Source organism: Podarcis raffonei, chromosome 9, assembly GCF_027172205.1.
Source record: "Podarcis raffonei isolate rPodRaf1 chromosome 9, rPodRaf1.pri, whole genome shotgun sequence".
NCBI classification, from domain to species: domain Eukaryota; kingdom Metazoa; phylum Chordata; class Lepidosauria; order Squamata; family Lacertidae; genus Podarcis; species Podarcis raffonei.
The window spans coordinates 37,104,715-37,128,698 of record NC_070610.1 but is presented as its reverse complement, the minus strand read 5'-3'; the positions used below and the strand labels follow the sequence as shown (position 1 = coordinate 37,128,698).

The following is a 23,984-nucleotide window of genomic DNA, read 5'->3' as shown; positions in this document are numbered from 1 at the left end:
GCACCCCTGGGGAGGAGAGAGTCGCCTTCCACTGCAAGATCCCCCCAGCCTCGCCTTTCCCCTCGCTGCCCCGCTCCCACCCCAGCGCCAGTTGCCGCCATCGCGAGCTGCGCCCGCGCCGCGCCTCCAGGACCGCGCAGGGAGGGGGGAGAGCGCGTAGGAGCCATTCCCTTCTCTCCCCGCCACCCCGCACCAAGTCGCGCGCTGACGTCGCGTCACCCCCCCGCCCCCAATCCTCCTCCTCCTCATGTTAGGATAGTCGGGCTAGGACCCCGGAAGTGCCGGCTTGGCGGAATCTGGGGAGAAAGCGTGGACAGCAGAGGCGGCGGCGGCGGCAGAGGGAGGTAGGCGCAGGAGCTGCAACCCCGTCTGCACTTCGGTGCGGGGCAGCGCCGGAGGAGGAGGACGAGGCGGCGGAGGCGCTGCTGCTGCCGCCGTGGGTGGGGGCGCCGCGCTCGCCTCGCCTGCCTCCCTCTGGGCGACCTGCCGGGGGTGTCCCAGCGCTCGCGGCTGGAATGGTGCTGGCGCCGGCGCGCGGTGCCCGCGTTCCCCGGAGAGAGCAGCCCGAGCGGAGGAGCCGCCGCGATGGAGATGCTGCTGCTGCAGCCGTTGGGGTGAGCGGCGCCGGCGGGGCTGGGCGCGCATGGGGGTCCGGGGCGGGGGGAGAAGCGCTGGGCTGGGCCGCGCGTAATAACGAAGCGAGGGATCCTGGAGAGGGCATCCACCACCACCTCGACAGAGTGTACTTTGGAGCAGGCCTCGGCCCCGCCGCCGGTTGGGAATGCCCAAGGTCTGCTTTTGTGAACGAACGGAGCGGTTATTTCGGAGCCCCGGAGCACGGGCAGAGTTTGTTTCCTGTTCCCCAGAGGCCAGCCCGCAGGCGCCCCAGAGCAAAGGAAGTGGGGTTGGTATAGAAGGGTCGCCTTTGGGGCGATGCTCTCGGGCGTGGAAGGGATGCTCCCTGGTCCCACACCTTTGGGGGCTGGCCGAGTGTCTGGAAACAGAAATGCACTCTGGACGTGCTCAGAAGCACTGCCCGTAGAATCAGTAAGTTCCAGGCCAAAACACTTTCTGGAACTGGACACTGGCCTTAATGTAAGTATGGGCTGCTTTGAGGTAGCCTGTAGTCTAATTTTGTGGAACATTTCCATTCATTCTAAGTGAAAGGGAGCAGCTTTCAGGCAGGCGTTTTCTTGTTTGTCTTCCCTTCACACTTACCGGTCTGTATGTGCTCTTTTTAAATCCTAATGTGGGCTGGGGGCAAGCTAGCAAGAGAAGAACCAGTTTATCCTTGTTTGTTCTTTTGTTTGAATTAGTAATAATTTTCTATTGAATAGTAGTGTGTTTGGCGCTTGCAGTGTGTTGGGTAACGTACAGGAATGATGGTTTCTGCCTGTGAGGGCTATAGTTTTGTTCTGCACAATCACTTTAATTCTTTAGCTTGAAATAACTATTCTGTCCCCTGCCCCTCTGTTTTTTGTTCACTACTTCTAACACCCATGTATTGAAAGATTCGGGAAATGCACCCTAATATGTTTCAATTGCTGCTTTGAAAGAGGTCCTGATAGCATTGTGAGTTTGCAGTTTAAGTCAGTGCCCCTCCCAGTGAGGTACTAGAAGTGAAGACCTGTTGCCCATAGCTAAAAGACTCAGCAGGCAGGTTAGAGGATCCTCAAAGGCCCTTCTACTGATGCATGCCCCTGCTGTCAGATGTTAGATGACAATAAGCAGAGAAAGGGCTTTCTCTGTGATGGTGCCTTTACTCTGGAATGCTCTCACCTGGTGCCTTGTTCAAGCTTTATGTGTCAAAACCTTATTATCCCAGGCTTCAAACAATTACTGATGTTGCTTTCTGAAACTTTGTGATTGTTGCTGTCCTAACATAGAAATATACAGTACTGAGTTATACCATCTGGTCTGGCCATCTCAGAAATGCATATACACTGATGGGCAACAGTTTTCAGGATTTCAGACCCAACCTGGAGTCTTCATTATTTAGAGCATCTACTGTACTGATCTCCTTCAAAGAAAAGTTAACTCAACCCAGAGCCAGCAAGGGTCTGTGAGTGGCTATATTTATTTCCTTGTTTTTATTTTTGGGGGTTGCATATTAATGTTCATTATTTCATTAACTGGATCTTCCTGCTTTGTAAATAGATTATAAAATAAAATGCCATGTTTCCCACTTGTCTGCCACTTTCCACGTAGGTTTTTGGCCTAGCCTGAGTTACAGAAAAGTAAGGTTTTGGGGGTAGTAGAAATCTCAATAACGCGGTGGGAACAGTTTGGAGAGGAGGGGGAGCTGGGAATGAAGCAGACAAGGCAGCTCATTTGCTCCTGCATGATTTGGAGGGAATGGAGAACACAGGAAAAGAGACTATGGGTTGGATCCAGGTGAAGTTAGTTGCACTTAAGCTGCCTAATTTCAGTGATAACCAAATATGACTAATTTGTTCCATTCCATCAATTTCAGTAGGACCTCAGTTCAACTAACTTCACCAGCATTCTGCTATATGTATGAATAAATAACCAGCTCAAATTGTTCAAGAATTACACATCCAAATAATGGATGTAAAGTGCTTCAGGTATATGGTCGGTATCAGCAAAAAAAATAAATTGCCATAGGTTAGAGGGTTGTGTGATCCCCAAAGATTCTAAGGAGTTTTGTTAAGGTTCCTCCAAAGTCCTCTTTCTTGAAGCTAGGAAGGTGAAATGTATTGGAACAAGTTTAAGAATCCTCTGAAGCAATTAATCCAAGGGGAAGCGAACCTGTTGTTTGTCACATTAGATTGAAGAAGCTCTTCTGGGACAGACAGTTTTGTGCATGATGATAGAAAAGGGATGGATGGATGAGGTGCATTTTAAGACCAGTGGTTCATCAGGTCCAGGTTTGGGGAGCCGTTGGCTCTCCAGTTGTTGCTGAACTGCAATGCACATTGTCCTCGGCCTCTAGGCATGCATGCTAGGCCTGATGGGAGTTGTAGTTCGGCAATACCTGGAGGGCCAAAGGTCCTTCACACCTTATCTAGAATAACACCCTGTTTTCCATAGTGGCCTGCCAGATACCTCTTAGTGGGTAGACTTCTAAGAAGGATATTCAAAGATTTCTGAGGTCAGTGGAGCTACAGAAAGACGTATTGCTACCCATATACAGTGGTACCTCAGGTTAAGTACTTAATTCCTTCCGGAGGTCCGGACTTAACCTGAAATTGTTCTTAACCTGAAGCACCACTTTAGCTAATGGGGCCTCCTGCTGCTGCCGCGCCACCGGAGCACGATTTCTGTTCTCTTCCTGAAGCAAAGTTCTTAACCTGAAGCACTAGTTCTGGGTTAGTGGAGTCTGTAACCTGAAGTGTATGTAACCTGAAACGTATGTAACCTGAGGTACCACTGTATATGTGTTGTAAGGAATGTGAAAGCAGGTGCACGTGCCGTGTCCCCAAACTAGGAGTTAAGTGTCTGTCTTCTAGTCTAAATGGCAACAGATCCCTTCCGTTTCCTGCACGGCAGACTGAGCATCTTGGCGGGAAGCGAGGAGCATCCCGCTGGCTGTTGTCTTATAATCAGCTATGCAAGCAACACTGATAAATGTTAAGTTGTTTATCAGGCTTGATTCTTGGAATAGTGGATGGAATGAGGTAGAGGTGGGTGCCAATTGTATATTACCACCTCTTTATAATGAGTTATTGGACCGTTTTTTGAGAATAGGATGCAACACAGTGTAATCCCCGTGTATTAAAAGATAAGCCCTACTGGAAAGGGGGGGAAAACTGGCAAAGAAAATTAGCTGGGGCTCATGTTCTTTGGTGTCTCATAAAGTTTGACTCCTGGCCTTTTGTCATACAAACAGAGCCACTAAGTAGTTAAGAGCAGGGGCACTTCCTTGATTCTTAAAATGGTTTATTGAAGCAGAGGGGGGGGGGTCCATATGTACACAAGCTAACTACCTGTAACTTTTCTTTGAGAGTTTCACAGCGATGTGGATTTTCTGGAAACCTTTTCTGTCCTAAATTTTCTGTCCTAAATTAACTAAGATCTACTTTAGCATGTTGAAGATATATTCAGTTAGCAAAGCTATTTTTAAAAAATAACCATGTCATTGTTGGTTTTATGTGCTGTTTGGAGTATTTAATTTTCCACTCAGTAGCCAGAATTATTTGAAATGAAGTGCTTTTTTCAGGAAAACAAGGCACACTTCATGTTGTTTACATGCTATATTCAAACATGTTAAAAACTTTACGTGGATATTCGTATTTCAATATGAAATGTTTTTACTTTAAAATACTGTTAAGACATGACAGCTCAGTAGCATACACTTTGTTTACATTACAGTGGTACCTCTAGTTACGAACTTAATTTGTTCCGGAGGTCCGTTCTTAACGTGAAACTGTTCTTAACTAGAGGCGTGCTTTTGCTAATGGGGCCTCTTGCTGCTGCTGCGCCGCTGGCACACGATTTCCGTTCTCATCCGGGGGCAAAGTTCTCAACTCGAGGTAACTCTTCCAGGTTAGCGGAGTTTGTAACCTGAAGCGTTTGTAACATGAGGTGTTTGTAACTCGAGGTACCACTGTATTAACTTTTATTGTTAAAAGCTAAATACGGTATATTAATTTGCATTAGAATATAATTTTAGCATGCTTGAAGAACCATATATCAACAAGGGGCAGTGTCACAAGGCATACTAACGAATGTGTGTAGATGTTGATTTAGGTCTCTTAGCAAATTAAGATAGTTGCTGGGACCTTACCCACACTGTGCTAGCATCTTTCATTTCATTTATTAGACTTATTAGTCGCTTGCTGCTCAAAGTCTTCTATGTGCTCGATCTTGTCCATTGCACCTCCTTGCAGTTTGTTGAAGAACTGTTGAGCTTTCAGAAGTTGGGCTCCACTGGGAGGACCTGTAGCTGGAAGCACCAGTTGGGCAAGCAGTGGTGCTTGCTGGATTGATCTACTATAAAAGATCTTAAAGTGGATGGGATCTCTTCCAGAACTGGCACTAAGCTAAAAGAAGTAATAGAAGAGTAGTCATAGAATTGGAAGGGACCCTGAGGATCATCTATACTGAATTTATATACTGCCCTAAACTCATAGGTCTCAGGGCAGTTCTAGTCCAAACCATTGCAATGCAGGAATACGCAGCTGCCCTGTATGGGAATCAAACCTGCAACCTTGGCATTATCAGTAGCACACACTAACCAACTGAGCTATTCAGGCAGGCAAGCCACATAAAGGTCAGGAAGAGAAAAGGATATTGAGCAACTGCAAAAATAAAAAATAAAATACCACGCATGTTCCCCTAATGTAATGGACTTGGTGATATATAGAGGCAATTTCCGTAGCATGAGAGACTTTTGGTAACTAGAGGATCAATGATTAGAAAACAATGTCTTAAAAAAGTTAATAAGAATGATGGTTTGAGCTGATCTATTTTCTTTGAAAGGCCAAGTATGTCTTCCCCTTGATCTCTTTGGTGCTTGGATACAGACATTTGACAAGAAGGCTCTGCATTCACTGATTGATTGACTCACTTTGTTGCAGACATTCACTGTGACCTTTAGGACTGATTTGTTGGAAGGACAATCTGATCCTGATTCATTTGCACGGTACCTAGTGGCTCAAACTTGTGGAATAAGCCCTGTGCTTGCCTCTCTACTCTGACCTTTGGAGCAATTGCTAATATGTGATGTCTTGGGTTACAGAGCAGCTCTATTTGAACATAATGAGATATTGTCAGTGGCCATTCTTGCTGCCTTGATTGGCAGGCAGGGGGAATTCTCCTCAAATGAAGTATTGTGAGATATCAGGCCCATGTGTCGTCATACTAGCACAGCCCTCCAGATGTTGTGGGACTACAGTTCCCATCAGGCCAAGCCAGCATGGTTAGAGATGATGGAATTGCAATCCAAAACATCGGAAGGCAAGCAGGTTTGGGAAGGACATTGGGGCTCATGATTGGTCTATAGTGTATCATTTGCAGGTGCAGGTAAGTCATGGCACTAGGGCTTTTTTCTTTTTTTCAGATTTGGCTAAAGAGCACATCATTTTGACCTCTTTCCTTGCAATCTGTTAGTACATCTTGAGTAAGTATCTGTCAGAGCGACTCCTTTTAACTGGCACTGTTTTGATCTGCTATCAGTAATTTAATCTGATTATATATGGGTTTTTTTTGTCTTGGAGCATTTATATGCATGGATCTAAATCGTCCAGAGGTTTGGGTTGTTTGTCCTGAGTGTTGAGGGCCTGGTCAAAGCAAAGTTCTGCACCTGGCTTCCTTTCTTCAGGTGGTGATGATGCCGAAGCTGCAGAAATGTAGGCAGTAAAACCTTTTAGCCCATGTTGGTGACAAACTCTCCAGCAGACAGTTAATGAACCAGCCTTTCTTACTTGCAGATGTACCAAACTGTGCCAGCAGAAACCTCTGGATCTGAAAGATGATAATACCGAAAAGCACTGTCCTGTTACAGTGAACCCTTGGCATATGAAGAACGCTTTCAAAGTTATGAATGAATTAAGAAGGTACTACTTCTTGATATACACATAGTCTGATTGCTTGTCTGGTCATTCACTGAGCTTTGCCATTGATGGGATGTACAGGCTAGCATCATGTCCTAAGATGGGGTCTGGAGATTCTCTTCTGCATGCACAGCTGTCTTCCCCTCAAAAGCAGCTCCCTAAAGAAAGTTGGTTTTCTTTTAGCGGGGTGGGGGGCGGGTTAAGGTGAGTTGCATCTAGATAAACATTTCCATATGTAGAAGCCTACACTTCTGTATCCATTCATGGTGGTAGTTCTGCACCTTAAATGTGGGTTGCTACAAACTCTATGCAAAACAGGTGGGCTGGTTTCAAGCAGTGGGAACTCTGTGGCCCCAAGCTGTCCTCCCCCCTCCCTTCCATTTCCCCCAAAACCCTAAACCTTACTGGGTGATTTTGGGCCAGCCCTATGGGGCATAACCTGCCCCATAGGAAAGAAAGTTATGAGAACTGGCTTGGGCTGTGAGATAAATCCCATAATCCCTATTAGGATAGTTGCTGTGACAATAAAATGTAGACGAAAGATGGGATAGAATGGTAAGAAATGGTTTTGTTTTTGAGCCTAGTTGGTGGTGTTGGTGCAGGGGCACTTCGAGGGCATAGTAACAGCATCACCTGTCACTTTTCTACTCTTTTTGTGTCTAGTTCCCACATCCTTTGTTCAAAGTCTTGTGCACCCATGCCTGGAGTGGCACAAGTGTCTCCCCCCTTTTTGGCTCATGGCACCTTGATTTTGTTTGGAAGTAATACAATTACCGGTAGTTGGTAACTTCTAGCCTTGTTTGCATTATGAGACTTCTTCACCCATTATATTCATGGAGAGATTCTCATACAATGACTGGGGCCAGCCCTGGAGTTGGGGATGGCGTTGTCCCCACTTTGGAAACTTTGTGCCAGTGTGGATATCTGCAGGGATGAAGTCTGCTCATGAGCAGGTGCTGCTCTCCAGAGCTAGGGCAGGTGACTTGCCTCTCCTTAGTTGTTGCAAGAGGACGCTATCACACATATAACATGTAAACCTGCTTTGTAAGTCTCAGGGTTTTGTGAATAAGCTTGATTAGGACCTGCCATCTTGCGTGGACAAGAGGGTAAACTAGTCTGACATCCACAAATGTGCACAGCTATTCTGTGCACAGACCGCAGTCTACAGTGTGCTGTCTGCTAGGTCTTCTCCCAGCAGAAATAAGGGTCACTGTATTGTGTTCTGCATACATTTCATTCCTCACAACCAGAAATTCCTTGCCCTCATGTTTTTAAACTAAATGTCCTTGAGTTCATTTGCCTCTTTAAAATTCAGTTTGGAGGGACACACTTAATGTTCAACTTCTTCCATTTATAGGCAAATTGAATCTTGGCAAATAGTATGAAACTATCTGTATATTAATAAATTGTTGTTTTGCCTCTCTGAGCTTCACCCATCCTGCAAGTGATTCTGCCATCTGTCTTGCCTCTTCCTGCTTTGAACATACCCCGATAACAAATTTTCCTTCTTTTGAATGGCTTGAATTCAGCTTGTATTTTGCTATGTTATTATGAAAGTGTTGTTATGTTATTGTTTTGCTGTGTTGTTATGAAATTGTTTTTTTGTAGTGTATGTTTAAAATGCGTCCTGCTTCTTTGTTGTAAGCCACTTTGAGCTTGGTGTGTGTGTGTGTGTGTGTGGAAAAAGTGGCATACAAATAAAATGACTGAATGAGGGATCTAGGGAAAAGGTCCAGGTAGTGAAACCATGTATGGTCCTAATTCAGTGACTAGAACATTGGATCAATATTTTTGAGTTTGAGGTTCATTGTGTGATGTTGGACAGCCAGCTGTCTTTTGCCCTTGGTTCTCCATCTGTAAAATAGGAATACCAATGAAGTTAATAGTTCTTAATAAGATGAAGGTGTGATTAGTGGAGAGCTGCAGATGTGATGCAATAAAAATAAGCCGAGAGAGGCATGTTAATAGTGGCATCATCATTACCAAGAGGAGCAGTAAGCTTCTGGACTTTGGCTGCACTCTCCTCATTTTATTTTTTTAAATGCGGGGGGGGGGACGGGACTGATATTGGTGGGGTTTAGCAAAACTCCCTGTTCCCAATTGGCAACTTTCATCAACGTGGGTAATGGTTATACTTTTTGAAATGCATCTGGAAATTAAGTATATCTTAAAAGCTTATTGGGGAGAGTATATAATATTAGCAGCTTCGTAGCAGGTGCTGTTTGGGAATTCTAAGAAACCAAAAAAATTAATGCAGTTTTTAAATTAGAAGTTAAAACCAGTGCAGTTTTTAAAAGCCTTCCATCTTAATTCAGAATGGCATATGATTGTATCCAAACATAGATAAAAACGTGCTCCTTGATCTCAGGCACCATCATACAGAATTTGGTTATGATATCTCAAGAGGGGTCTGAATATAGAGCACACAAACAGCTTTCCAAAACAGACAGTAGATGTTTGCTTTCTTCCAGATTCTGCATTGTTCACAACTCATCCTCTTCTTTTCTCGTTTTCTACATAGTCAAAACTTGTTGTGTGATGTGACAATAGTAGCTGAAGACATGGAAATTGCAGCTCATAGAGTTGTGTTAGCAGCTTGCAGCCCATACTTCCATGCCATGTTTACAGGTACTGTACTACTTTGTTTCTTATTTCTTGAAACTATAGCGTAGCTAAATGAGTATACAAGGTCAAAACACTGCAGCGGAAATGGAATTGGGAGGCGTTGGGGGGGTGAGAGAGTGCTGAGACATCAGTTGCAATATTTGAAAATGTCAAGCTATTAACAGGCATGGAGGACTTAATGACTTTGCCGTCTTATTGCTGGAGTTCATGTTTTAGTATTCTTTGCATAACTCTAAGTGACAGCTGGACTGTATATCTTGCCGTAAATTATATGCCAGCTGGGGTTTTTCTCCTTTTCTCTCTCTCTCCTTGCACTGCTTATGCTGTGTGTTTAAGGCTGAAATGTTAGTGGGTTTTCAGGACACAAGAATGGTTGCATTCGTCTTTGGGGTTGATGTCCAGGTGTTGTGCTCTGAATTCCAAACCAGCATGACCAGTGGCCAGGAATGATGGGAACTGTAGCCCAACCTCATACAGAGGGCCACAGATTCACAGTCTCTTCTTTAGATGACTTCAGTGTCGTTTAGGATAAATATTCAGTCAGTCATCAGGAAAGTATTAGTATTGAAGCTCTGACTAAGCCTCCTTTCCCTTTATACTAAAGTTTCTTACATTAGGAATTCTTATTTTCAGACCAAGTCAATCACTACCTGCATTATTTTGATTCAGGTGTCTTCTTAAAAGATAGATGAAAGAAAAATATGGAGTTCTCATACAAGTTAGAGATTATTCTGTCAGCTTAAATGCTTTTGTTCGATGTGTGTAATCAAATACTAGGTAGTCCATTGTTATGACCGGCTGTGGCTGTGGCTGAACACATTCCTTGATGGCTCTGGTCTCCCCTTACACGCCATTTTTATTTAGAAAATTATGATCCATCTTTGGGTCTTCAGAGGGGCCACCATGGTGGCTTTTAGATGTAATACAAGTAAAATATGGTATATGCAATGGGATAATTAACAATGGCAGCAAGAGAACAGCAAAAAAAAACACAAAACCCTCAGTTTAAAAATTCACCTCTGTCTGTCCCATCTTCCATTGCAATTGGGTTATGTGCTCTGGCTTCACAGGCAGGGGTTTTAGCATCTCTGTTGCCTATGTATGTGTAGAGTCCGGGAGTTTTTTGTTCCACTCAGAAAACATATTCCAAAAGGACCAAACTATTGACTATCCAGCTAGAATTCTAGTTCGGAGACTATTTCCTTCCTATCTCATCTGTCTTGTTTTGTAATTCTATCCCATACTGCAGGGGTAGCCAATGTGGTATACTCCAGATGTTGTTCAACTCCAGTTCCCATTAGCCTATGCCAGCAGGCAGGGCTGATGGGAGCTGGAGTCTAGCAACACCATGTTGGCTACACCTGCCAGGCACAATGGGCTGTATCCAACTAAGTATGATTAATGTTGGGTACAGCCCAATTACATTGGGGCTGTACTACAGGTTACAGTAGGCTTTTCCCTGCTGTTGAGCAGAAGCAGTCAACATTATCTTTATTGTGGTCACAGACCAGAGCAGAAGCAGTTAAATATACCTTGAACAAACTTCATTGCTATTAGAGGCACTGGCTTTTTCTGGTCTTGGAGTCTTGTTCTGAATCCTCTTCTCTTGCAAATATTTGTGCTGGCACTGCAGATGGTCTTCATGACCAGCCTTTCAGCCTCCACAAGCTGACACCATATTTCCCTATTTTCTGGCTAGAGGTGAAATTGTTTTGAGAGACAGTGAATCAAATGCTGCTGCGAATAATCCTCCTTGTGGGCTGCTAGAATTTTCTAAGGCAGTTTCTACTGGTATCATTTAAATATATTGGAAGCTCATTGTATCAAGTCGTTATTCCAGTTCGAATGAGTGCTTTGGTGCCCTTTCTGCATCATTGTCATGTTCTGAGTTTTACGAACCCATGAAGTTTTTAGCCCTGAAATTACAAATAGATATAGACATTTTAGACTGGCATCCAAGGTTTTCACAGTTTTGTGCAGATCATCTCAGGAAGCGTAGCTAAACCTGATAGTTGCTCCATAAATTCAAAATATTTTTCCAGCACTTTGTGGTTTTTGTTGGGGATGAGGGGGTGTCTTCCAAAAAGAGACACACTGATCTATATAGCTTCGTTCTGGAGAATAAGCTTTTCCTTTCTCTTCTCTTAGAGGAAAGTTTTTGTGCTGAGGAAGCCACCTGGAGCTGCAACATGTTGATGCCAATTGCCAGTATCTGATTAAATTAACAGAGCTATACAACCATGTATTATAGGTGAAATGAGCGAGAGTCAGGCAAAGAGAGTTCGAATAAAGGAAGTTGGTGGATGGACCCTTAAGATGCTCATTGAATATGTTTACACTGCTGAAATTCAGCTTACAGAGGAAAATGTACAGGTGAGTAGGAGGATACTGTCAACTCATCCTTTAATGGTATGCATAATGACACAAAAAGTAAGGCACTCCCCCACCCCTGTGAGGGTAATGACATTTATTTTTAGCATCTTAGTCATAAGAAGGATGTGTGCTTTTTAATAGCATTTATGTGATCTTATAGCACTTCTTTTTCTTGTTCAAAATAACTGATACAGAACTTGCACTTTAAAGTCACCTGCTGTTTTACAGTCCTCAACAAGCCGTTTAGTACCATATTTTTCGCCCTATAGGACGCACTTTTCCCCCTCCAAAAATGAAGGGGAAATGTGTGTGCATCCTATGGGGCGAATGCAGGCTTTCGCTGAAGCCTGGAGAGCGAGAGGGGTCGGTGCGCACCGACCCCTCTCGGTCTCCAGGCTTCAGGAAGCTCTGCGCAACCCTCGGAAGACCGGCGCCACTTCGCGCCCGCCTCCCGATGGCTGCGCAGAGCTGCCTGCATTCCGAAGCCTGGGGAGACCGGCGCGACTTACCGCTGGCCTCCCTAGGCTTGCGGATAGCAGGCTGTTCTCGGGGCTGGGATTGGGGGAAGCTCAGGCTTCCCCCACGCCAGCCCCGCGCCTGGGGGGGGAAATAATTTTTTTTCTTTATTTCCCCCCCCCAAAAAAACTAGGTGCGTCCTATGGGGAGGTGCGCCATATAGGGCGAAAAATACGGTAATTGTAGATCAAATATAATGGCCAGCCTTGGAAGCAGTTGAGAAAGCAGTGGCTTGAAAGGGTAATCCTAAATACGCTGCATTTGGGTATACATCTTCGCTGATGCATGTCAGAAGCTCTAGTGTAGCAAAAAGGGGCAAAGTTTGAATATGGATGAATATGGATGTCAAATATACATATTGGGATCTATCATATTTAAATTGTCATGCATTCATTGTACTCGCCGCTGAAGTGGCCAGCAACCGCTAAATAAATAGCAAATATTTGTTCTGCATTCTGGAGAAGCTCAAAAACACACACAGAGGAACAGGTTTACTAGTTGTCCAGGTTGTTAACTAAATAGGCATAATCAGCCAGCTTTCTAAATGAACTCAGTTGTGGTTGGGTTATGGTTGTTGTTGTTTTATTGATATATATTGTTATATAACAACAATTACAAAACAAAAACAAAACTCAATTTCTCCCCGCTTCCCCCTTCCAGGACGGATCAGTCTGTTTAATTTGCCAAAGTCCAGTCCGTGCCATTCTTCAGGATTATCAGTAAAGCATTTTATTAAAGGATGCCATATTTCAGCAAAATCATCTACATAATTTGTATCATTCAGTGCATGTCATCTCTTTGTTAATTTATCTGATGCAGCAGTCAACTATACGTTCTGTTTCCACTGAGAAATACACAGACATTCCAGTCTCTTCCAATTATGTGCCACTACTGGGCATGCTGCTACTAAAAGAAAATTAATTGGTTCTTTATAACAGAGGTCAGATTGCCCTTCTTTAGAAATGATTAATCCAAACTTGGGGTACATTCCGTATGTTGACCTGTAATACAGCTTTTTTCCTGTAAATACCCTCTGCTGAGGGTCAGGGAACAGGTACGTGTGTGTGTGTGTGTGTGTGTGTGTGTGTGTGTGTGTGTTATGCAGCCTGCTTTGTGCCTCCTAAGCTAGCCTGCTACCTGACTGCAGTAGAAGATACTGTCCCATCACCAGTCGTGAAATAAGATTCAGCCACCAGTCTGGTCAGCTTCTGTATCTGGAATAGAGAGAGGGGTCCATCCCCTTGGGCTGCAAAATGTCTTCGGCCAGCCTGGTTCCTGGCAAAACTTACTGACCTGAAAGCTGATTTCCTTAGTTCAGCAGATAATGATGAGACTTAAAATGTCACAATAGCATTGCCTAATTGTAGCAACAATGTACTTAAGACCCTAGTGCAGTCTTAAACAGAATAATATCCCCCATTTGGGTTGGTACTGCCACATCCTTTCTCGCTGCAGAACTTCTATGAGCTATGACTGCTGCAATAGCCATCCCTACAGATTAGGAAAAATGATTGTTCGCTTACCAGAAATCAGATACCCATCTCTTTAGTGATTTGAGGGATTTGGGTTTCACTTTGTGAGCTCTGGTTTCTTACCTTACTAATCTTTCAGTGTACAGTGTTCAGCGTTTACAGTACTCGGGCTCTGCCGATGGGTAAATGTCATTGCTTGAACTATTAGGGCAAACTGTGGCATGTAAGAGTAGCAGAGATCTTGGTGCAGCAACATCACCCATTATTTATGGACACTCTTCATTCAGCTTTATATACTGTTTCTGATTCCAGCCTACATGCTGCAATAATAAGCCGTCCAATGTACTGTTATTACATTTCCTGAGTATCCATCTGGATCGCAGTATCTAACACAGTATTAATGATGGCAGCTGGTGTAGTCAACCTTTAACTCAAGCTTGTTTCCAAATCTGCCTAAAGATTCTTCTGCCTGGAAGGCCTCTGTGCATGTTTTTCAGTTAGAGTTGTGATGTGGCGCTTTGAGACCAATGTAGGATCATATAATTGTAGAGTTGGAAGGAATCCCAAGGGTCATCTAGTCCAACTGGCCAGTTGCACTGAGAGGAGGGAAGGTGTGGGTCTCGTTTTTAACCGCAGAAGGGGTGCATGACTTGCCTTCCTGTAGCCCTCAAGTGCTTACAAACCACCTCCTTTTAGCTAAGCTTTGATGCTGGAAGTCTGTTTGGGAAAGGGAAAAGTGCTTGTTAAGAGCTGCAGTGAATAGTGGGTGCAGCGAGAGTCCAGCGCCTCTCACCTGTGCTCCTCTTTTTCTGTTAAATTTGATTGCCACTCCCTATGTGAATAGGGGAGAGCCACATGTAAAGTATGCAGAACTGCCAGCATCATATTAATATGGCCCTGCGTGTTGACACAGCTGTTTTTGCATATATAATATACACATGCGCACACATACATACACACACACGGTCAGCAAGAGAATGACTTCTGTTATATAGCCATCATTTGGTATTCTGTTGCACTTACAAGTTGCTTCTTCGTTTTCACATATTTGAAGTGCTTTGGCCCCACAAAATGTCTTTCCGAAGTCATTGGGATTGGTACCTAATGCATTGATTACATGGAGATCCCCCATCGCCAAAGCTCTTTTATAAGCAGTTCCTTTTACTCATATTTGTACTCACAGCCTGTCTTTCACAAAAGAGTAGATAAGTCTCCAAGGGATTTGCAGTATCTGCAAAGAGTGATGAAAATTGGGGGGGGGGGCTATTTCCCCTGAATTAGGAAGGGAGTTAGAAGTAATTAAAACCTTATATTTTATTCATTTATGAAACTCTTCATTCATATCCATCTACAGCTAAAAGTAATTGTTTACTTGATTATGTTAATGGAGATGAAATGTGTGGGTTTCCATGTTTAGGACTGAGCCAGTACAGCAGAGCTGTTTTGACCCACCCAAGATAAGGTGGAAAGCTCCTTACCTGGCATTTCATCCTGACAGGTGTTGGTTGTCTTGTTTTTCATTGTGGACTTTGGAATCAAGCAGTGCCTCTGTTTTTCAGGACGGCTGAGCTCTGGGTAAGCCCTACAGGCAACTCGCATTGGGTGTCTCCATGGAATTTAGCAAAATTTTAGTGTAAGGAGTCTACACTGTGTATACTTCAAAGTGTGTTTTATTAGACATTAGGCTGGACTTTGATGATAGAGAAGAGGTATAGCTGCAATTATGGAAACTAGAATCCTGTGGCTACAAATTGAGGGTCTCTGCAACTGATTCCAGAAGCATTAGATTTTGCAGCCTTTACGGGCATCAATTTATGCTCCTTCACTTCAGATGTTCATGTATATGCCACATCCCCTTTGTTTGCAACCTGAACAAGCAGGCTGCACTGTGGCTGTTCTCCTTCTTGATGGTAGAGAATTATATACAATTCTCTAAAAAAACCCGAACAGCTGCTGTGCATTACTGCGCTATGCAAATGCTGTGTGTAATGCCCTCCATCTTGTGTAATACCAGTGATCTAATGATCTCGTCCTTTGCAATTTGAGTCCTATTTCCTGTTAGATATGACTTGCCAGTATCTTTCAACTCATTATCTGGTACAGCATGTAGCATTTCTGACAAACTGTTTGGCCAAATGTTCACTAAATGCAAGAAAATGTCTCAAGCTGTTGCATAGTCAACACTTTCAACGGCAGCAATTAAGCAATTAAGGATTTTTAACACCTAATAGCTTGCTGGATTAAAAAAATTCCTTAATTGTTGGGATTGGTTTGACCGGTTTGACATAGAAATAAACTACTGTGAGTAGTATCACACTATTTTGATTGAGACCAGCTTTACCCCCCACCCCCGAAAGTGATCTTCCTCATAAAATTTGTAGCTTCTTTCCTAGGCCTAGTCTGGTTCAGTTTAATCGGTAGCTGCTTTGAGGTGTTAGGACTGTTGAACTGTTGTGGTGTTAGGCGTAAAGCAACACCAGAGTCTAAATAGGAGGCAGGTTGAGGAGAAGGGAGATCCGATAAGACAGGATCTACTTTTGAGATCATAGAAGAGTTTATAGCATGTATTTATGGGTGTGTTTGAACTATAATATAGGTAAAAAAGGTAAAGGACCCGTGGAAGGTTAAATCCAGTCAAAGGCGACTATGGGGTGTGGCACTCATCTCGCTTTTCAGTTCAAGGGAGCCAGCGTTTGTCCACAGACAGCTTTCCGGGTCATGTGGCCAGCATGACTAAACCGCTACTGGCACAATGGGACACTGTGGCGAGTGCCATAGTGCATGGAAACGCCATTTACCTTCCCACCGCAGCGGTACCTACTTATCTACTTGCACTGGCATGCTTTTGAACTGCTAGGTTGGAAGAAGGTGGGACAGAGCAATGGGAGCTCACCCTGTCACGCGAATTCAAACCACTAAACATCTGATTAGCAAACCCAAGAGGCTCAGTGGTTTAGACCACAGCGTCACCTGTTCCCTTTGAACTATAATATACCATTAATTCAGTGTGACTTACAGGTAATAATAATACTTGCAATATCATTCATTCATTCATTCATTCATTCATTTAGTTTCTTCTTATACATACTGGCGTGGATATAGACTTGCTCTTAAGTCCTGTTCATTTGAGTGGAACTTCACACCAACTAACTCTGTTTGAATTCAGTCTGTTGTTGTTAATTAGGGATTTTCTCCCCACCCTTCCGATAAAATTCCAAGCTCATTAAAACATACTGGGTTGCATCCAGTGTTGCACCAGCAGGATTCCAATGGGGCAACACGTCTTCCCTTCCTCCCCTCTCTTCCCTTCCTCCCCAGTTCTGGGCACCAGTGTCCAGTTCTGGGCACCACAGTTCAAGAAGGACACTGACAAACTGGAACGTGTCCAGAGGAGGGCAACCAAAATGGTCAAAGGCCTGGAAACGATGTCTTATGAGGAACGGCTAAGGGAGCTGGGCATGGTTAGCCTGGAGAAGAGGAGGTTAAGGGGTGATATGATAGCCATGTTCAAATATATAAAAGGATGTCACATAGAGGAGGGAGAAAGGTTGTTTTCTGCTGCTCCAGAGAAGCGGACACGGAGCAATGGATCCAAACTACAAGAAAGAAGATTCCACCTAAACATTAGGAAGAACTTCCTGACAGTAAGAGCTGTTCGACAGTGGAATTTGCTGCCAAGGAGTGTGGTGGAGTCTCCTTCTTTAGAGGTCTTTAAGCAGAGGCTTGACAACCATATGTCAGGAGTGCTCTGATGGTGTTTCCTGCTTGGCAGGGGGTTGGACTCAATGGCCCTTGTGGTCTCTTCCAACTCTATGATTCTGTGATTCCCCCTCCCCCCAAAATTTGCTCTGGAGCTGATTTTGAGGGTGCTCAGGGAGCTGGAGGGACGGAAGAGGAAGTCCCTTGAACATATGGAATTCCCATGCACCAGCAGAGCAGCAACATTGGATGCAGCCTAATGCGTTAAAAGCAGGAAATGTAAAGGAAATGAAGGTACATTCTTTCACCTTTGGTGGACGTGCCCAAGGATTAAGGCTTTCTGAGAGATGATATATAATGAAATGAAAAAGGTATTTAAATATACCTTCCTGAAGAAACCAGAGGCCTTTCTCCTGGGCATGGTCGGCCAATTGGTGCCAAAGAAGGATAGAACTTTCTTTATGTATGCAACAACAGCAGCAAGAATTCTCATCGCAAAGTATTGGAAGACACAAGATCTACCCACCTTGGAAGAATGGCAGATGAAAGTGATAGATTATATCACTCTGCTCTGCTACTCCGTTCTCCTGAGGCGTTGCCACATTGGTAAGCCTATGTTTAATCCCTTGGGAACGCAACCAGTTTCTTAGGGAGCTTGCCATAAACTCTCCTCCCCGTCTGTCTTTTCGCCAAGTTGCCTTTCTACCCTTCTTACCCAGAACTTCAAAGTTTGGGCAACGTCAGACTTTTGCTTTAATGGATAGACCCAGCCAAATCTAGAATAGTCATCCACTAGGATCAAACAGTACTTGTTATCTGAGACACTTGGTGGAAAAGGACCAGTTACATCAGCATTGGGATTCGCAGGATACTGAGTAAGTCTGCAGGCTTCAACAGGATGATGCAATACTCTGTGAAGTGCTGGGTCAGAGTGACTCAGCAGGAGTGTGATTAATGTGATTGGCTATCACCTGTTTTAAAAAGGAAAGCCTGTTCAACAGTTAGGTTGGTGGTTGTGCTGTGGTGTGGTGGTGCTGTGGTGGAGAGTATTCGTTTGCCTTAAGGAGCAGGTACTCTGTATGGACTGTTTTTGTAAATACCTGTATATAGCTCACATTAAAAAGACTGCACTGAAAAACCCTGGGACTCTGAGCGTTTCTGCTAAAAGCGCCGCGAGGAATTCGCGACACTTTTCCCTCAAACTTGTGGAGGGCTTTAAACTGTACCCCTGCTTCTCTCACCTTTTCCTTACTTGTGAGGAGATTGAACACCTGAATAGGGCCTGTATATGAAATATAAATGTCTAATAAGTCTGACGTTCCCTCTGCACAAGCTATTTTAAGGTAATATCTACAATGGGAAGTGTAATTTTACAAAATAATTTACAGCAGGGAGACAGCTGTGTGTGTGTGTCTTGTGAGTGGCCTTAAGAAAGCCTGTGTGATTGCCAGTAGAAAGACACAGATCTGTCTTAAAAGCTACTAAAAAGACTCTAAGGAATGTTCAATGTTGTTTAAAGTATTTTTTAATACTTTTCAGGAGATGCTGCCTTTGCAAGGCATCTTACAAGACTAACACACATGAAACCCAATTACAAACCCGCAGCCAGATTCAAAGCAGCAGCAGCTAAAAAAATTCTTTACCAAGTGCGTTATAGCACAATTCTTTCCCCCCCTTTTTTAATAATATTTTTATTGATTTCCACACACACACAAAATCATTACATTAAAGAGAAAAACATAAAATAAAGCATTTATAACTGTATACACAATCAATATTAAATCCACATTGTGGGATTACTTGAATCCCTCGACTTCCCTCTACTCCTTGCCTTGGTTCCTTTGTATTATCTTCATTCATGCATGTCAATAAAATATTTATCTCTAATTACCTCCAAATTTAAACATTATCATATTACAAGTGTTTTTTTTAAATTCTGCTAATGTATTAACTTTCACGGTATAGCACAATTCAACCAAGCACTGGTTTAAAGAAATGTATCTTTTGAAGATTTTTAAAGGCTATTGGGAATGAAGCTCCAAAAATGTGGGGCCTCACTGGGAGAAAGTGCACCTCTCATATCCACTTGCCTAACAACTCTCACTGATACGTCAGGGAGCAGGAGAGCTTGAGGGGTCTGGGGAGGGAGCTGCTGGGTAGATGATAGATAGATAGATAGATAGATAGATAGATAGATAGATAGATATTTGTTGTTGTTGTTTAGTCGTTTAGTCGTGTCCAACTCTTCGTGACCCCATGAACCAGAGCACGCCAGGCACTCCTGTCTTCCACTGCCTCCCGCAGTTTGGTCAAACTCATGCTGGTAGCTTCAAGAACACTATCCAACCATCTCGTCCTCTGTCGTCCCCTTCTCCTTGTGGCCTCAATCTTTCCCAACATCAGGGCCTTTTCCAGGGAGTCTTCTCTTCTCATGAGGTGGCCAAAGTATTGAAGCCTCAGCTTCAGGATCTGTCCTTCCAGTGAGCACTCAGGGCTGATTTCCTTAAGAATGGATAGGTTTGATCTTCTTGCAGTCCATGGGACTCTCAAGAGTCTCCTGCAGCACCATAATTCAAAATACAATAAAGCATCAAATATTAAAAACGTCCCTAAACAAGATCCAAAGGGTGCAGTCTTTTAAGAGCTCCCATGTGTATAAATGGCAAATTCTGCCTTGAAAACTACACCTAAGTGGGGTTTGATCCTTTCCTGATTTGTGCTTATGTATTTTTTTCTGGCACAGTTCACTTTTTATACATATGGTGCCAGAGAACAGCATATAACATGGAACAGAACTGAGTGTAAATATTTGTTTGGAGGGAGAGTGTGCTGGGCAGCTGGGAACATTTTAGACAAGGCCACACGCTCGGTCTGTAAACAGTGTTTGGACTTCAAGCAGAGCTATAAAAAAAAGTTGGTCGCTTTAAAAAGGCCTTGTTTCAGGAGGCATGTGGCTTGTAAATGATTTTTAGGAACGACTTGCTACATCTGAAATGAATGAGGGCTAATAGCTTTCTTGGGTGAAATGTAAAGTGTTAGCATTAGCTTTGTGCTACAGATGTCAAAATTTATTTTTAGCCCTCTGCACTGCCACCCACCCACCACTACAGCTGTTTATCTTGACTCATGCTTTTCTTGAAAGACAAGCAGTGCAAACGCAAAGGATCTCTGCTTGAGGCATTTCTGCAGTTCTCTGCTGGTTCAGTGAGCCCTTGGGAACCCAGAAGCATCCTCTGTGTAGGGCAGATGAATTAAGTGCAGTAAAGTAAAGTCAGTGGTGTCTGTCCTCTTGAATGTGTTCCAGTTGCGGCTAGCATTCCATGGCTTCTGTATTTAAAAGTGAATACCGTATACAACTGCTAACAGCCAATGCAGTGTATACAAAGAAGCCCATTTTGTGAGCTTACTTAGATTTCATTGAGTCAATCAAATAAAGGGGTTGGGAATACAGAATTGGATAGCGCTTTGGAATGAAGCTGATCAATGTCAACCTCTTAAACACTAACCATTTTTTATTTTTAATGCCAGCCCTGTTGTGCTAATATGATTAAGTCCTACAGTGAGCAGTAGGAGAAAAATGAATAAACCTTTGAAAATAGAAGGAACTTTGTCCCATCGTAGTTCATGCGACAAAAGGGGCAACTGCATTTCCGCAGTCACCCAATCCTTGGCAACTCATCTGGATTCAAAGGCCAATGAGTCGGAATGATAGAAAATGAATAGAAATATCAGCCATAACTTATCTAGAATACAGGGTTTTTAAAACTTTCTCACAGCAAGCATCACAATCAACACTAGTACCGTAAATTTAAGGTGGTGACTTTAAAATGCAGACCTCTGTTGGTCATATTCTCTACCGTTCTAATGTTTCTCCTAATACGTGTGCCTTAAGTTTTCCTTTTCGTTGTTGTTGACGTTGGCAATGTGTGCATGAATTTGGTTTTGGTTATTGTAGGTACTTCTCCCGGCAGCTAGTTTGTTGCAGTTGCAGGATGTAAAGAAGAGCTGCTGTGATTTTCTGGAAACCCAACTTCATCCTGTGAACTGTTTAGGCTTTCGCGCTTTTGCTGACATGCATGCATGCACAGATCTTCTGAACAAGGCCAACACTTATGCAGGCAAGTGCAACACCGATTCTAAAAAAACACACTTGGCTGGACTGTGGTTTTGTTTCTAATGCTGTCTAATGTGGCGGCCTTTTAACATTGCTTGCACAAGAGGGAATTTGAGCTACAATGTTGGGGATGTGAAAGTCTTAGAACTGACTGCCTTGACTTTTTGCACATGCAAGAAAAAAAAATCATGAAGCAACTAGGAAACGAGTGGATTTTAAAACCAGAAATTAAAACCACATTAAAATTTTAGGCACCAGTATAAAAAAATGAGTCTGTGCAGCCCAAGCCTTCCAGGGCTTTCTAGCCTTACCCAAATAAATTCTCCCAGATGCTCTGTAGACAAGCCCCAATGCTATAGGGAACCTTTTTGGCTCCATGAGCCCCTCTCTCCTTATCATGATAGGTTTTGAAGGTCAAGTTTGACTTCACAGTCATTTTGGCACAAGGTGCTTTGAAGACCCAAAGTTGGGAGTACAAAGTGCCTTGCAAGGAACTGTTAAAACAAGTGTTTCCCCCCCTCCTTTTTAGCAGAGGATTCCATACAACTCTCTTCCATGACAATAGGTGTGTGTGGTAAATACATAACTTCAACCATCATTCATTAGATGATGTCCTAAGTCATTCTATCTGATGAGTAGGTGGATGAGGCTTGGGAGGGACATGGCCTTGCACGGCAATTTGGATACCCTAGCAGGGTAAGATTGGCCCATGGGTGAGAGGGTTCCCACCATAGCTGTCAACTTTTCCCTTTTCTTGCGAGGAATCCTATTCGGAATAAGGGAATTTCCCTTTAAAAAAGGGAAATGTTGACAGCTATAGTCCCCACCATAGCATAGGGTGAGGAGCAGTCTCAGTGGACTTCTTCCTGTGACCTATATAGCCTGTGCACACTTGCATGCAGCAGTATCTTGGATAAAGGGCTGGAAGCTGGGGAAAGGTCTCTCTTACTGCAACTCTGCTCCTCAGCATTTTACCCAAACAGTTGTTCTAGCATTTGGGGGCAGCAGATCAATGGCAGAGCTGATGGTCAGGGGGTTGGACTCGATGGCCCTTGTGGTCTCTTCCAACTCTATGATTCTATGAAGTTTGAGGAAGTGAGAGAAGATCCCTTGTCTTTAGTCAAGTCAGGTTTTAAGGCAGTGCAAATGAGTAGTTGATCTCTGAACTGCTTCACGGGCTCTGCTACTTGTTTGGATATGAGGCAATGGCTTGGCTGAACTGCTGATACAAGGTAGCGAGGAGGGAAAGATCTCCTTTTCCTTTAGGGCTCTCCAGCTCTCTGGGTACCCCTCCTTCCTGTGGGTCACCCCCCAAGAAACCATAGGAAAGCTGTCTGGGTCCTCTGAGCAGCTTAGAACATTCAAACAAGATTGGAGGCGTAGCTGAGAATTAGCGGACATGCTTTGTACACATGAACATCTCAAATTCAATTCCTGGCTGCTGCCAGTGATTATAGACTAGGGTTGGGGAACAGATGGCTCTCCAGATGTTTCTAGGCTACAGTTGCCACAGTCCCTGCTCATTATTGGTAGGGGATGAAGCCCATGTATATCTGAATGGCCACAGGTGGTTCCCCATCTTGGTCTTTGGGGAAGGCTTCTGCCTCCGTCTCAACAACACACATTTTTCTTTTCCTTCGCTCAGCTGTAAGATTTATATAATTTCAGAACAAATTATTCAAAATAATTCATTTATCTGTTCCTCTTTCATGACAAAAGGAGATGCCTCAAACAGTTAAAAAGATTTCCTAGGCAACGAACTACATTCTAAACAGACGGCTGATCATAACAATGCCGCTTCAGATTCCTTATTTTTCCTATTTTTCTCGTTTCTGAGAACCTGAGTGTGAGAGAGCATAGATGTTACGAAAGGGGCAACTTGCCAATCACCTAGGCTGAATTGCTGCAGAATCTGTTGAGAATGTGGCTACTGTGTTTGAATAGCACATTAATCAGATTGGGTCCCTTTAAACTGTTGAATTACCATGTGGCAAGTGGGGCCTTCAACATAAGGTTGGCAGTGTGGAGTGCTCCTGTTTAGTATGTCAATCAGCCAGCCAGGACCCCCTTCTAGGTTACTCTATTTCCCTTCCATCTGGTTTCCTTTTCAGGGTTCAATGGCAGCAAGGCCAAGGAAACCACCTACTGGCAATACTGCAATCACATTTCAGTTGCAGCCTTTCGTAGAACCTCATAGTCTTCACAAACTGTCCAACGCCAAACCCCAGAGAGTTTTACCCTGACTGCAGCCCCCATAGTCAGATTTACAGCATCCAAATCATGAAGCCAACAAAAGAGAGGCCCTCTGTCTTCTGTATACCACAAACCACCCCAAAGAACTTGATCAGCCATTTCCTCCACCTCCCAACATTCTGTCTCATTCCTCCCAACCTTGAACAAGCCACCCTGGAGGTACACAATGCCCTGTTGTACTAACTTGCCTCTGCCACCCTTTCAACTTAAAAAAATAAGCAAAAATCCTCCAATGATGGACAGAAGGAAAATACCTCCCCTAGCCAAAGAACCCAACTCCTGCTGCGCTGCCTTGGCCATTCAGGGGCCAGAGTCCATTTAAACCAACTTTTAATTTATGAGCAAGGCAAAAGTCTTCCTCCCCAAACAGTCAGCATTCTTTGTCCACTGAACATACTCAGTACTCATTGGGCTGTT

The 23,984-nt window shown here is 43.7% G+C and overlaps 1 protein-coding gene across 3 annotated transcripts in view; it reads left to right on the top strand.

The window, feature by feature from the left end:
• Positions 1-345: 345 nt before the first annotated feature.
• KLHL2 (kelch like family member 2) overlaps positions 346-23,984 on the top strand; it is a 37,384-nt gene continuing 13,745 nt past the window's right edge. The window contains exons 1-5 of one of the 3 annotated variants that reach the window (XM_053402921.1): positions 346-614; positions 6,393-6,518; positions 9,037-9,143; positions 11,392-11,513; positions 21,156-21,318. In XM_053402921.1, coding sequence (XP_053258896.1) covers positions 586-614; positions 6,393-6,518; positions 9,037-9,143; positions 11,392-11,513; positions 21,156-21,318 — 547 coding nt within the window. In that variant the 5' untranslated portion in view covers positions 346-585. The remainder of the gene's footprint in view (positions 615-6,392; positions 6,519-9,036; positions 9,144-11,391; positions 11,514-21,155; positions 21,319-23,984) is intronic. The other 2 variants (XM_053402922.1, XM_053402923.1) reach the window with 2 other exon arrangements.